Here is a 14,575-nt window from a genome sequence, read left to right on the forward strand (position 1 = left end):
CAGGGATCACTCCTGGTGCCTCTAGGATAGGACCATATGGGATGCTGGAGATCTAACCCAGATAGGTCATACGCAAGGCAAGGGCCCTACCCTCTGTGCTCTCCAGTCCTGGGAGTTCTTGTCTATTCCTAGTGTATTGCATGTATCGATAAAGGGTGCCAAGGGGCTTGGCCAGACGCCTTTTCTGAACCGAGAAACCCTGAATTTCTCTGAAACTGTCCCCTAGCTTTTCTTTGTCCCCTCAGTGCTGACATTTGTGAGTCCAGGCCTGTTACTTTGTGTGACCTCTCAATAAACTTCGGTCTGTTTTCTTTTTAATCTTGTCTGGGCATCTCGTGGTGCTGGATGGAATTTGGGGCTCCTGCAAGCACAGCTGTGCTCAGCCCAGAGCCACCCTCTTGGAGTCCACATTATTGACAGGAAAATCTCCAAAATGTCACATCCTGGCCTCTGAGTGCATCGAGTCAGAAATGTTAACTTTTTCTCATCATCACATAAAAGCTTTGACCATCTAGTTCAGGTCACTTCTGTCATATTTATCCATCATAAAGTTACTGTTGTCCCTTATTTTTAATTAATTTTTTTTCTTTTTGCTTTTGGGGTCACACCCAATGATGTTCAGGGGTTACTTCTGGCTCTGCACTCAGGAATTACTCCTGGTGGTGCATGGGGGACCATAGGGGATGCCAGGGATTGAACCAGGGTGGGCCGCGTGCAAGGCAAATGCCCTACCTGCTGTGCTATCACTCCGGCCCCTGTTGTCCCTTTTTTTAAAAAACTTTTGTTTTGGGGCCATAGTTGGCGATGCTCAGGGTTTACTCCAGGCTCTGCTCTCAGGAATGACTCCTGGAGATGCTTGCAAGACCATCTGGGCTGCTGGGGCTGCTGCATGAACCTGCATGCAAGGCAGATAAGGCACATGCCCTACCTCTGTGCTCGTTCTCTGCCCTCATGTCCACCTTTTAAAAATTCAGTATGTTGATGGACTGTTTCTTGAAGATGGAATTCGTAGTCCTCCGCCTTTGAACAGTGGCTTTGATGGCTGCCAAGTGCCAATTTCCAAACCTTTCTCCCACTGTTCACTGTGATTAGTGGGAGGTGTGGGGTCCCAGACCTCGTGCTTATGTCTCCCTGTGGTGCTGACCTGGGTCCCTCCCTGAGGTCCAGACAGACCCTTGAGGTCCTACCCCTGCCACAGCAGATGCCCACCGCTCCTCCGTTTACTCGTAACTCGTGTTGGTTTGGCAGCCAAGGCTGTCTCAGACCTCGTTGTCATTTACTCTCCAAATGCGCCCCCTTCTAGGCTCAGGACAGCAGCAGGTCCTGGAAGGCACCCACCACTGGCCCGGGAGTGAGATCCCCAGCTGCAGTCCAAGTGCCCGGTGGCCACAGCTCAGGAGGGAAGGGCTGGGTCCAGGGGCCGCCAGAGGTTTGGCCCCAGAATTGTCCCAAGAGACCCGTGTTCCCATAAGGCATGGTCACCGCCAGGTCCTGGGCCCGGGTGTGACAGCCCCTCTACGTGCCCAGCAGGCTGCTGCATGCACCCGTGGGTGCAGCCCTCCCGGTTCCCATGGCCTCCTGTGGCACGTGGTCTTGCCCGTCAGACATGGACAGGTGCGTCTGGCTGTGAGTCCTGTGGGCGAGCTGCTGGGCTCAATGCTGGCAGTGTCCAGGGGAAGGCAGCCCCTGGGTGGAGTGTGGGGCGTACCGAATGCCCCGGCCTCAGATGGGTGGGCTGTATGGGAGGGCTGCTCTCCTGGGTTCCCACATTGCTTTTTGTTGTTTTTTTTGGGGTCTCACCTGGTGGTGCTCAGGGGACCGTAAGTGGTCCTGGAATGGGCACCAGAGTCATGGCCACAGCAGCATGTTAGAAAGTGCCTCGGCCTCTATGCTGTCTCTTTTTTTTTTTTGCTTTTTGGGTCACACCTGGCGATGCACGGGGGTTACTCCTGGCTCTGCACTCAGGAGTTACTCCCTGGCAGTGCTCAGGGGACCATACGGGATGCTGGGAATCGAACTCAGGTCGGCCACGAGCAAGGCAAACGCCCTACCCACTGTGCTATCTCTCCAGCCCCTATGCTGTCTCTTTAGGGAAGTGTATGTGTATACAAATATACATATACATATACATATGTACATACATACATATGTATGTTTTGGGGGCCACACCTGGCAGTGCTCAGAGCTGACTCCTGGCTCTGTACTCAGGAATCACTCCTGGAGATGCTCAGGGGACCATATGGGGTATCAGAGACCAAACCTGGATTGGATGCATGCAAAGCAAATGCCCTGCCTGCTGTACTATCTATCTCTCTGGCCTTTTAGGCCAACCATTAAAAAAAAAAAGTTTAAATTTAAAAGAGAAATTTAAAAAAAATTTTAGGAGTCCACACTTGGTGGTGCTTGGAGGACCATACATGCGGTGTTGGGGACAGAACGTGGGGCTCCTGCATGCAAATGTGCTCCAGGCCACCGAGCTCTCTCCAGCTAGGGAGGTTTGAAGCCCTCTCGCTCACAATAAGCTGGTGGGCGGGCCTGCCTCTCCAGGTGAGGAGATTCAGAATTTAGTTTCCTTTTTTTTATTTTTGGCTTTTGTGTGTGTGTGTGTGTGTGTATCCTGACGATACACAGGAGTTACTCCTGGCTCTGTACTCAGGAATCACTCCTGGCAGTGCTCAGGGGACCACATGGGATGCTGGGAATCGAACCCGGGTTGGCCACGTGCAAGGCGAACACCCTACCTGCTGTGCTATGGCTCCAGTCCCTGAAATATGGTTTCCTGTGCAGGGTCAGAGCCTCACACTCTACTTACCCTGTGTCCAGAGTGGCTGCCTAGGAGGGTTCCGATTGGTCTCCTGGAGTTACCCATGCCCCGCACACCCCCCCCCCCCCCCATTTCACCACAATAACACCAGGAGCCCTTGGTACACGTTACCTCATTTATTCTCACAACATGCCTGTGAGGTAGGGAGGGGCGGGACTGTCCCCATGTTACAGAGGAGGAAGTTGAGGCACACAGAGGTCAAGTGACTTGCCCAAGGTCACAGACGGCGGCCAAGCTGGAATGGGGCCCCAGAGCGGGCCCTGGTTTCCCCGGGCCCCTGCAGCAAGCCTAGACACGAAGACGCGTCCGGCGCCAGGTCCCCCCCACAGCAGATCAGAACCCCGAGGCCTGAGCCCGCTGCCGAGACCCGCGCCTGCCCGCCCCGCCCCGCGGGCCTTTGCAGCTCAGGGTCCGGACACCCTGGGAGTGGGGCTGAGGGGCGCAGGAGAAAGGAGGAGGGTGGGGGGCGAGAAACAGAAGAGAACAGAAAACTCAGGCTGGGCAGATGGGCCCGGGGGTGGGGGAGGGGACGGACAGGACGGGAAGAAAAAAAAAAAGGGAAGGGGGCTGCTTACACACAAGGTCTATATTTTTACACACACTTGTACACACACCTAGATATAGTACATGTAAAAATATATGCTATTCACACACCCGCCTCCTGCCAGGTGCCCCGCGAGCTGGGCATGGGTGAGCAGATGGGCGATTGTTAAATATACTCTAAGTTCTATGTGCATATGTACACGACGAACAGACACCGCTGCCCGCCCCCCGGCGCTGGGCACGGGCGCTGCCAAGGTTCGAGGGCCCCGGGAGGAAGCCGAGGGCGCGCTCGCGTCCCCCGCGTGCCCCTCTGAGCCAGACGATCCGCGGAAGGAAGAAGGGGCTGGAGAAGTGGGCGTGTGGCGACCCACAGCTTTCTCTCTGCCTCCCTCCGGGGAGGAGCCCAACTCTCAGTCCGGCCCAGGGGCGTTCTGGGCCTGCCTGGGGGGCGCGGAGGGGGGGGCAAGCCATGGGGGGCAGTGGGCGCTGTGCCGGGGGCAGGGAGGAAAGCTACATCTGCGTGTGCACGCGTGTGTGACTGTGTGTGAGCACTTGGTGGGAGGGGCTGGGGGATGCGTGTCCGTCTCTGTTCTCTGGGCCCCCAACCCCAGAAAGGGCTGGGGACCAGCCAGCTGCAAGTCGGGATGGTGACCCCTGTGTGAGCTCCGAGGGGAAAGAGAAACAACGGAAGAATGAAAATTCCAAGGTCGGAGAGGGTCAGCGGGGGAGGAGGAGGGACAGGGCAGACGCCCAAGGCTGCCCCTTTGGACGGTCGTCTTGTAAACAAGCTAGAGTGGTTCTCGTTAGAACAGGTAAAAAGACCGCGGGCCGGGCCGGGGGCTGCCTTGGTCCATCCATCTGGTCCACCACGGCCAGCAGGAGGAGGAAAAACGTTGGAAAGTTTTGTGTTTTGCTGACATCTTTGTGGGTGAAGACTTCATAATCTAAACCTGGGAGGGACCCAAACAAGCCAAATCGTGAGCCCTTGGATGCGTCAATTGGAAAGTTGGCTCAGGGTCTCGAGACAGAACGACCGTACTAAAGGTTGAGAAAATTTTGTTCCATTTGCATTTAGTTTATGTGTTTTTTTTTTTGTTTTGTTTCGTTTTTGTTTTTAATGACTTAAAAGCGTTGATCCTTGCTGGTTCTCAGAGCCGGGTCTGGGCCTCGGGGACATAGATCTCGATGCTGTCCGCACTCTCTGTGGCCGAGTTCTGCCGCACAGACGCGGCCCGTTTGGCTGCCAGCAGTCTCTTGCGGGCCTCCTGCCGCTGCTTGTCCCCGGCGTCTGAGGCCTTGTCCCGGCTCACCGCCGGCTTGGATTTGGCTGGCTTCTTTGGGACCGGAGGGGGTGGTTTCTTCTCTTCCTTTAGTGAGACAGTGAGGGAAGGAAAAAATAAAATAAAGGTGCCACATTGCGCATGCGTGTGGCGCTACCTAGCCCCGACCACATGCTGGCAGCTCCCGCCCCCCACTGCGCCCCACACACAACGCGCATGTGGATCCAGGAAGCCACGAGAAGCGATGACGATGGGGACGGCACGAGCACAGGAAGCAAGCTTAGACTTGAAGGAGGAGTTTCGGGCAGAAAGGGATGGACCCATCAACCCGTGCCCAGCCCTGCTTGGGACCACCGGGACCCCAAGGCTCGGGCAGAGGGGGACGGGGCCTCGGGGCTCTGATATCACACTTCATGCACGGGCCACAGTCCCACAGCAGTGACCCTAGGGTCGCCGGGGGCCACTGCTTTCCGGGAGGGGGGAGAAAGCTGGCTCCGGGGGAAGACCCTCTGTCGGGCCACCAAAGTTATACCAGCCTGTCAGTGACCAAGTGGGCAGCCACCTCCCGGGACCCCCCCACCCTCCAGCACCTATGTGACATGCGGGGCAGGACGGGGCATGCGTGGGGGCGGGGCGGGCGGCATGCTGGGGTGGGCGCCAAGCATGGACCCCCGCACGCGGGCGATGGACGCGAGCCCCCAGCTCAAAGACGACACACGGAGAAGGGGGCCAAGCAGCACTGACCGATGTGGCAGCGTTATTGCCGACCAGGAATTTGTCCCTGGACTTGCCCTCCGCACTGCTCCATGCTCACCTTCCTCTTCTCGGGGGTCTCCACCAGCTGCCAGCTGTTGGCCTTGAGGTGGTAGAGCTCGTCAAACTTCATGCTGATGTCCTCGATGGACAGCTGCAGCAGGTCCCAGAACCCGGCCAGGTCCTGGGCCGTGGGACGCGGGTTGGCGTCAGGGTTCTGTTGGGGGCAGGGAGACGGGGCATCAGTGGGGCAGGCGGGACAGGCGCGGGTGTGGCACCCCATCCCCCCAGGGGGGTTGCTCCCCCTCTGAGTGAGGTGGGGGGGTCGCTGAGGGGCCAGCTGCCAGTCAGCAGGAGCTCTGAAAGTCAAAGAGCCTCGGGAGGGGCCTGACCTGTGTCCCTGCAGTGGCCAGAAGGCCTGCAGGAAGGCCGGACACACGACTGTTCCCGGGCCCGGGGAGAAGCCAGCATGGCTGGTAGGTGGTGCCCCTTATGTGGCTTCTCTCTCATCCACCCGTCTGTTTGGGTCACACCGGCGATGCTCAGGGGTTATTCCTGGCTCTGCACTCGGGAATTACTCCTGGCGGTGCTCGGGGGGACCATATGGGATAATGGGAATCGAACCTGCGTCAGCCACGTGCAAGGCAAACGCCCTCCCAGCTGTGCTATTGCTCTGACCCCTCATCCACCCATCTGTGGCCAAACATCCTTCACGGCAGGTCCCAGACACATCCCCCTCCACAGGGAAACTCTCCGCTCTCTAAGCAATAAGGCCACACCTGGCAATGTTGAGGGCTTACTCCTGGCGGGGTACAGGGGACCATACCGGGGACTGAACCCAGCTGTGTATGAGGCTGGTGCCCCTCCTGCTATACTAAGGCTCCGGCCCCTGAGGGTATTTTTTTTCACGCAGGGCCCACCAAGCCTGGGGGGCAGGGGGGTCGTATGCAGTGCTAGAGATTGAACCCTGGCCCCCAAGTGGTGCTATTCCATTATCCTTACCTTGACACTTTCTCTTAGTATACGGATTGCTACTTTTATGATTTTTGCTTTGGGGGCCACACCCAGTGCTGCCGGAGACGGAGCCCAGCATCTCTCTGGCCCACTGAGCACTGAGCTCCCGCCTGGCCTCGGGGAGCATGTTCTACGCAGACAGCACTGCTGACTTATTCTGGACCACTTTTCAGAGGTCCAGAGTTGAGAGGGTTGGCAGGACATGTGTCTTGTCATCCTTCTCATGCCCTTGAGGGAGCAGTGATGGGTCCCGGCAAACAGCCGAGCTAGGACTCATGGCGAGAAGTAGGGCAGGAAGAAGAATTGAACTCACCAAGTTTTGCTCACAGAGGCCCCGGAACTGCTGGAATTTCTGGGACATCAGGAGCTGGGCACTGCCCACAGCACTGAGGACTTTTCCTAAGACTGAGAGAGACAAGATAGGAGAGGGCTGAGCAGAACGCAGGGGGCAGGGGGACAGAATCACGGCTTCCATCTTTCCAGACCATCTTCAGACAAAAATCTCTAATTGTACTTGGCACCTGGTCTTCATTTTACCCTTCTGCTAACCCACTCTCAACTGTGAAATATGTAAATGGTACTTAGTCCCACCAACTCGTTCCTAAACATTATGGCAAAATATATGAAAATTGAGTTTAAATTAAAAAAAATTCCAAGAAAGACAAATCACTAACATAAACTTCAAGAAGAAAAAGAATATCCGGTTAGCCTAATAACTATGAAAAGAAATTCTGAAGCTTTAAAATCTTCCCAGAGGTCCTGTGAAGTTTTATGGGTGAGATTTTACAAAACCTTCAAGGAACAGATGACATAATAGTGCACTTTAATTATGACCATAAATCTAGAAGCCTTAGATTCTCTGCTCATATTTTATTTAATAGAATAGTTAACCATTAAATGTTTAGCTCCGGAATACAAGATTGATTTTTTTTTATGTGAAATTTCCAGTTTTCACAGTGCAGGCACTAAAGACTACCAACTTCAACCCTTACCTTCTACTCGCCTTCGAAATCACTGAAAAGCTAAACAACATCAACAAGAAATTTAAATGCGCCTTGCGTGGGCAGAACTCTGCAGCAGAGTGAATGAGGTGTGTCCTGCTCCCGAGGGAGATTCTTGGGGTGAAAGGGTTCAGGTAAAGGTGGAGTGGTAAACACTGAGGAAATAGGCCAGGAATCACTCATTTGCAATTAGCAGGGATTGGGGGTTGTAGTTTTCCAGAGCCTGGCTAAGCACCAAGGGGCCAGAGCTTAGGTCCTTAGCAGCCTTCTAGGTGCCTGGGGGTGAAAGAAGGCTCAAGTGTGGGGCTGGAGCGATAGTACTGTGGGTACTGCATGTGGCCAACCCAGGTTCGATTCCCAGCATCCCATATGGTCTCCCGAGAACTGCCAGGAGTAACCCCTGTGCGTCGCCAGGCGTAACCCAAAAAGCCAGCCCGGAATATAATCTGACTCCAGGCCCCCTGCCCACCCAAACTAAAAAGGTTTGCTCTATCGAGAAATTAGTAAGTTAACAAAGGAAGAAGGACAGGCACTAAACAGATATTACAGTAACAGTGAATGGCAGAAGAACGCTTACCATTTAACATGTGACATTTAACCATGAAAAGGCATAAGCAGAGGCAAGTGTGCGAGAGAGCAATGGTAAGACACCAGAAAGAGAACACATGCGCCCCCCAGGGGCCAGCGCGTCGGTGCTAGACTCCCATGAGGTGGACCTGGGTTTGAGCCCCACTAGTAAGTGATCCCTGAACACAGCCAGGAATAAGCCCTCAGCACTGCCAGGTCTGCCCCCTCACCAGAAAACAAAAACAAAACAACAACAAAACACATAAGCCTTGAACTAGGACAGAGAAAATCAGAACCAAGTTTCTCCCTGGAAATGACGCAGAGATGATGAAACCCTGCCGAGAACGGGACTGAGGAAGCTCCTGGTAAAAAACTTGGATCTTGACTGACTTGGTGGTGGGGGGGGGGGGGGCGGGACAGAGCCTTGAGGGTGGCCGGCAGGAGTATACGCGTCTCGCTGAAGGAAAGTCTCTCTTTAGAATTCTAAACCATGAGGCTGCACTGGTGTCTAAGAAAGAAAAGAAGGGCTGGAAGGATGGCTCAGTGAGCTGCTCTGCATGCGGGAGCCCTGGATGTGCTCCTCGGGACCGCAGGGCTCCTGATTACCACCAGGTCTGGCTCACCAAAATAAAGGGCAAAGGCTGGAGCAGACATCTCTCCAGAGATACCTGGAGGGCCAGGGCAGCAGCTCACATCAGGGTCATGCAACTCTAAAGCCCAGTGAGACGCTGCTTCACACCCATTAGGGTGGCTATTATGAAAGCAAAACCACCAACCCCCAAATATAGAAAAGGGGCAGCTGGGATGTAGCTCAGTGGTAAAGTGCTCCCCCAGCACTGGATGGTCTAAGCACTGCCAGAAACAACCCCGAGTCCAGAGATCCAGAGCCCGTGAGCACTGCTGGAGTGGGTGCCCACTCCCTGCTGCTCATCCCCTTGCCTCTCCCCTCCCCCCCAAAAAAAGAAAACTAAAGTACTGGCAAAGTGGCAAAGATGGTGGAAAAACTTGTGCAGAAATGAGAAAATTTATGCAATGCAAAATGGTAACAGCTCTGGTAGAAAATAATTTTGAGAATTCCTCCAAAAGTTTTAATATAGAAATGCCACACAGATGACAAATTCCACTCCTTGGTGTATACTCCAAGCAACTGCAAATAGGCACAGGACCAGAGAGGCTACAGAGGGTGGGCACTCGTCTTTCAAGCAGCCAACCAGGGTTCGATCCCCAGCACCACATATGTTCTGAGATCTGCCAGGAGTGATCCAGGAGCACAGCCAGGAGTGGCTCAAACCTCCAGCCCACCCCGTTGCAATAGTTAAAGGTTTCAACAACCCGTCAATAAACAAAACATATATACATACAGTGGGATATTATTCAGCATAAAACAAAGTTCTCATACATGCTATAATATGGATGAACCCTGAAAACATCATGCTGAGTGAAATAAGCCAAACACAAAAGACTGTATGATTCCACCCACCTAACCTAGAATAGGCAAATTCCTGAGACAGAGTTTCTGGTTACTTCCCCAGACTAGGGAGACTGGGACAAGGCAGGAAGCCCGGCAGAGCCAGAACACAGCGGCAAAGGCGTCTGCCGTGCAAGAGGCTGACCCAGGTTTGATCCCCAGCACCCTGATGGTCTCCTGAGCACTGCCAAGTGTGGCCAGAAGACAAAGCAAAACAAAAAGTCCCCTCAGCTGAACACAGCTTCAGGTACTGCACGGGGAAAAGCTGGGGCTCCCGTGCCGTGCAGTGCCGGGGCGGGGCAGCAGGCAGCCTCAGGGCTCACCATGACAGCGGCTCCTGGGGCAACAGCCGCCACAAAATGCAGCTGTGAACCAGCTTGAGCCCATGTTCAGACCCTCCTGGGCTGGCATCAGAGCAATTCCTTTCTTTCTTTTTTTTTTTTTTGGTCACACCCTGTGATGCTCAGGGTTACTCCTGGCTTTGCACTCAGGAATCACTCCTGGCGGTGCTCAGGGGACCATATGGGACGCTGGGAATCAAACCTGGGTCAGCCGCGTGCAAGGCAAATGCCCTACCTGCTGTACTATTGCTCCAGCCCTGTAATTCCTTTCTCGAGGAGTGCAAGAATCATCCTGCTTTTCAAAGGAAGTTTCTGGTATTATGGCATTAGAGAAAAATTCCCAAGCACACCTGGGGGGAGAGAGAGACCCCAAAAGCAGTGCTGGGAGGCTGCGCACCGAAAGGAAGGAAGGAAGGAGCCTGGGCTAGGGCGGTGGCTCAAGGGCTGGTGCACAGACTCTGCATGGAGGAGCCCTGGGTTCAATTCCCCACTGCTGCACGGTCCCCTGAGCACCCTCAGCTGTAGCACCGCCCCCAAGCCAAAACAAAACAGCGAACGGGTCCAAGCAAGCCTAAATCTTCAGAAGAATCAAGTGGAGGGTCTGGGAGGGACTCTCGTGAGCCCGTGTGCAGGCACCCGTGTGAGCAGCCATGGTGAGTCCTGCTCAGTAGAAGAGCAAAGAGAAGTGGGAGAGGAGGAAAATTCTAGAACTGAAAATTACAGTCATAGGATTAAGACCGTAATAGATGGATTCAGTAAACTAATAACCAGATGAGGGCTCAGAGGAAGGCAAAAAAAAAAAAGGGAAGAAAATGCAGAACAGAGAATGGAGACACCGACATGGCAGGGCTGTTTAACGTGTGGAGGTTGAGTCCAAAAGGAAAGAGCGAAAATGGAGCAGAAACTTGAGGGAGACAGCAGTTAAGACTTCTCTGAAACTGTTATTAAAGTTATTGAAGTACAGAAAGAAAGAAAGAACATTCTACACAGGTCTCACAATGCACTGTAGCACTGTCCTCCCGTTGCTCATCAATTTGCTTGAGCGGGCCCAGTAACGTCTCCATTTTGAGACTTGTTGTTACTGTGTTTGGCATATTGAATACGTCACGGGCAGCTTGCCAGGCTTTGCCGTGCGGGCGAGAGACTCTCGGTAGCTTGCTGGGTTCTCTGAGAGGGGCGGAGGAATTGAACCCAGCTCAGCCAGGTCGGCCATGCACAAAGCAAACGTCCTACCACTGTGCTATCACTCTAGCCCTAGAATACTAGAGCAGGAAAATGATTCGACGAAGGGGAAATGCAGACAAATGAGTCACCTGCTGGGGGTTCTGTGGATAGAAAGGCCCGATTCGCTCTGGAGCACTCTTCTGCAGAGTCACGGCTGCTGTCTGTTGCTTGCAGGCCTTTAGAATGTGCCCTAGGTGTACCTGGCATCGACTTCCACATACAAGGGAGCTGGGGAAACTCAAATTTTTATTTTGGGTAGGGGGGACACAGCTGGTATACCGGGGATCAAACCTGTGTCGGCTGCATGCAAGGTAAGTGCTGCTGTACTTCTGCTCTTGCCCCCGAACCTCAAATGTGTAACAGGGCCCAGAGCAGCCGAGAGTCAAGTGCCACGCAGGCTCCTTTACAAGCTATGTGTCGCTTGATTTCTAAACTCTGGGTCTCTGGTGACAGCAGGTAGGAGTTTGCCTTGCATGAGGCTGACCTGGGTTTGATCCCCGGCATCCCCTGTGGCCCCCGAGCACCGCCAGGAGTGATTCCTGAGTGCAGAGCCAATAACCCCTGAGCATCACTGGGTGTGGTTAAAATGCAAAAATAAAATAAAACTCTTGCATCTGGTGCAAGCAGCAGGCTGTGGGGCGGCGTGCTGCCCTTTTCCAGGGCTGCTTCTGTCTGTGGTTGGAACTTTCTTGGGATTTTGGAATCCAGCACCGCACTGAATGACAGGAAGACCTTATGAATGGAAACCAATGAGGACATCAAACGGCAATAAAAAAGAGTTTGGGTTCTGGCACTACCTCAAGACATTTTTTTTTTTGGGTGGTGGTGCTCAGGAATGTGTGGCCACACAAGGCCAGGCTCAGGGCTTACTCCTGACTCTGTGCTCAGGGTCATTCCTTGAGGTGCTTGGGGACCATACGTGGAGCCTGAATTGGAAGCACCACTTGTGGCCTCCACAACTACGAACAACAACAACAAACTAAAAATGAAAATAACGTAGAAAGCAGCTACTAGTAGGCATTTACCCAAAGGATACTGAAACACTCCTTGGAAAAGGCACTTGCATCCCTACACTGTTCAGAACACGGGGACCAACCTCCACGTCCTTTGGCAACCCTCACCATGCTTGACCCGGGCTTCCGTGATCGGGTGGGTGGGGCCTGAGTGGGTGATGCTAAGCGAGACGGTGGGTAAAAGACAATCATCACAGGGTCACACTCACACCAGAACCATGGGAAACAATCTAGCAGAATACAATAAAAAATAAACTCTGTGCCAATATGCTGGCAACCACAGGGGAAGGGGGCCTGGCCAGGTGGAGGGGGTCACTATTGTAAGAGTCTGAAGGCACTAGAGCTGGAGGTGGGGCGGGGCTGGAGCAATAGCACAGCGGGTAGGGCGTTTGCCTTACATGCGGCCGATCCAGGTTCGATTCCCAGCATCCCATATGGTCCCCCGAGCACCACCAGGAGTAATTCCTGAGTGCAGGGCCAGGAGTAACCCCTGTCCATCACTGGGTGTGACCCAAAAAGCAAAAGAAAAAAAAAAGAACTGGAGGTGGGGATGATCAGGTCTACGCACAACGAACAGTATGAAACTGTATTCCCTACGTTTTATAGTTTTGCAAACAAATAGCAAATCAATAAAATTTGCTGCAAAAAAAAAGCATCAGGTTGTAGCAAAAATTCTCTGGACACTCCAATTCTAAAGTTCCCTTGTGTTTGATCTGGTACCTGTGCTTAATTTCTTTTATGAGGTTCTCTCTTCTCTTTCTCTCTCCTCTCTCTCTCCCTAAATAAGATTTCTGAAATATTTATTTCCTAAATAAAATTTCTTTGCAGGGCTGGAGTGATGGTACAGTAGGTGAGGCCTTTCCTTGCATGTGGCAGCTCTGGGTTTGATCCCCAGCACCCCATATGGTCCCCCGAACCCACCTTGAGTGACCCCTGAACTCAGAGCTAGGAGTAAGCCCTGCGAGTCACCAAATGTAGCCTCCCGCCCACCTTGCCCAAAAAATAAATGAAATGTTTTCTTTGCTTTACTGGATTTGAAAAAAGAAGAGGCAGAGAAGACAGAAAGTGTTTCTCCAAGTTCTCTTCTGGAGTAAAAGTCACGTCCTAGCTGAGCCCGGGGTGACAGTGGCTGCGTCCCCCCCCCCACTCCTGCCTCCCACAGCACCCCCACACCCCTACGCTGTGGCAGGCAGCTCTTCCTCAGCAGTTCTTTCTCTGGCTCTTTCTGCACCAAAGTTCTTTTCTTTTTTCCTTTTCTTTTTTTGGGTCACACCCGGTGATGCTCAGGGGTTACTCCTGGCTCTGCACTCAGGAATTAGCCCTGGCGGTGCTCAGGGGACCATATGGGATGTTGGGAATCGAACCCGGGTCGGCCGCATGCAAGGCAAACACCCTACCCACTGTGCTATTGCCCCAGCCCCCTCTTTCTTTCTTTTCTTTTCTTTTTTTAACAGTTGAATCACAGTGGATTTCCCTTATCCGGCGAGACCTTCCCAGGCCACCTCCCCTGGGCTTGGGGCACAGCCCCTCCCAAAGTGCTCAGTCTGATTTTCCCCTCTGAACCATAAACTATCATCTTCCAGAGCGTATGTCTGCTGATCTATTTGTTTACTTTCTGTCTCCATGAGGGCAGGAACTGCTACATCTCTAGAAGCGAGACTAGTGTGTACCGTGGCTGGCAGATCAGAAGCTCCGTCACTGGGTGAATGAAGGCCAAAGGGCCGCTCCCGTCCTCCAACTCTCCCACCCCAGACCAAGACTCTAGTCATTACCCAAGACACAGAAATATTCAAGAGACACTGAGCAAACAGTCTTACGACCGATGACATGAATCCCAGAGAAAGCATCTGGGTAGAAGATCAGCCGCAGGGTTCCAGAAATATATCTGAATGTAGCAATGCCTGCCTACTAGCAAGAGTGAATTTGAACATGCAAATATAAAAATCATTTTATATAAATGTAAAAACTAGGAAACACCAGAAGTAAACCCAGGAAAAATATGTCAGACCACCAGAGAAAAAAAAATGAATCAACCTCCAAGAGAAGGTCACCAAAGGAGAGCTAAATCAACGGGCGGGGCAGTAAACAGCCTTCCTAGCTGAGCAGGTAACACAGACATCAGGCTTCCCAAAATCAATCAATCAGCTCGATTTCCAGTCACTGTTCCAGCAATCTTTTTTTTTCCTGAGGTGTTTAACATACTAATTCTAAGATTACTACTGGATGAATAAAGATGTAAATACATTTTTCCCCCGTCTCTGAACAAAAATAAAGGCGTCCCTGTCTCAGATTTCAAGGCCTGCTAAGTTGACCACAGACACAGAAGCAGCAGCTCTCTGTGACATACCATCTCCCACCAGAGACACCAACACACCCACGGGGGTGTGGTGAATGGGAATCGTGGCCACAGCTGCTGGGACTGTCACCTGGTTCAGCCTCTTTGGAAAACAACACGGACGCGCCTCAAAACACTAGGAGCTGATTGTCTATAGGTTCCAGCAGGTCCTCAAAACTCTATTCAGAAAATACATCTGCACTCCTGTGTTC

At 52.9% G+C, this 14,575-nt stretch overlaps 1 protein-coding gene across 6 annotated transcripts in view; it reads right to left on the reverse strand.

Annotated features, from left to right (window-relative positions):
* Positions 1-4,448: 4,448 nt before the first annotated feature.
* DLGAP4 (DLG associated protein 4) overlaps positions 4,449-14,575 on the reverse strand; it is a 181,638-nt gene continuing 171,511 nt past the window's right edge. For 5 of the 6 annotated variants that reach the window (XM_056121480.1, XM_056121479.1, XM_056121481.1 and 2 more), the window contains 3 exons: positions 6,728-6,819; positions 5,462-5,617; positions 4,449-4,734 (listed from right to left, as the gene is read on the reverse strand). In XM_056121480.1, coding sequence (XP_055977455.1) covers positions 4,516-4,734; positions 5,462-5,617; positions 6,728-6,819 — 467 coding nt within the window. In that variant the 3' untranslated portion in view covers positions 4,449-4,515. Of the gene's footprint in view, positions 4,735-5,391; positions 5,618-6,727; positions 6,820-14,575 lie in introns of all 6 variants that reach the window. The other variant, XM_056121482.1, reaches the window with a different exon arrangement.

Source organism: Sorex fumeus, unplaced genomic scaffold (genome assembly GCF_029834395.1).
Source record: "Sorex fumeus unplaced genomic scaffold, SorFum_2.1 ptg000044l, whole genome shotgun sequence".
NCBI lineage: Eukaryota > Metazoa > Chordata > Mammalia > Eulipotyphla > Soricidae > Sorex > Sorex fumeus.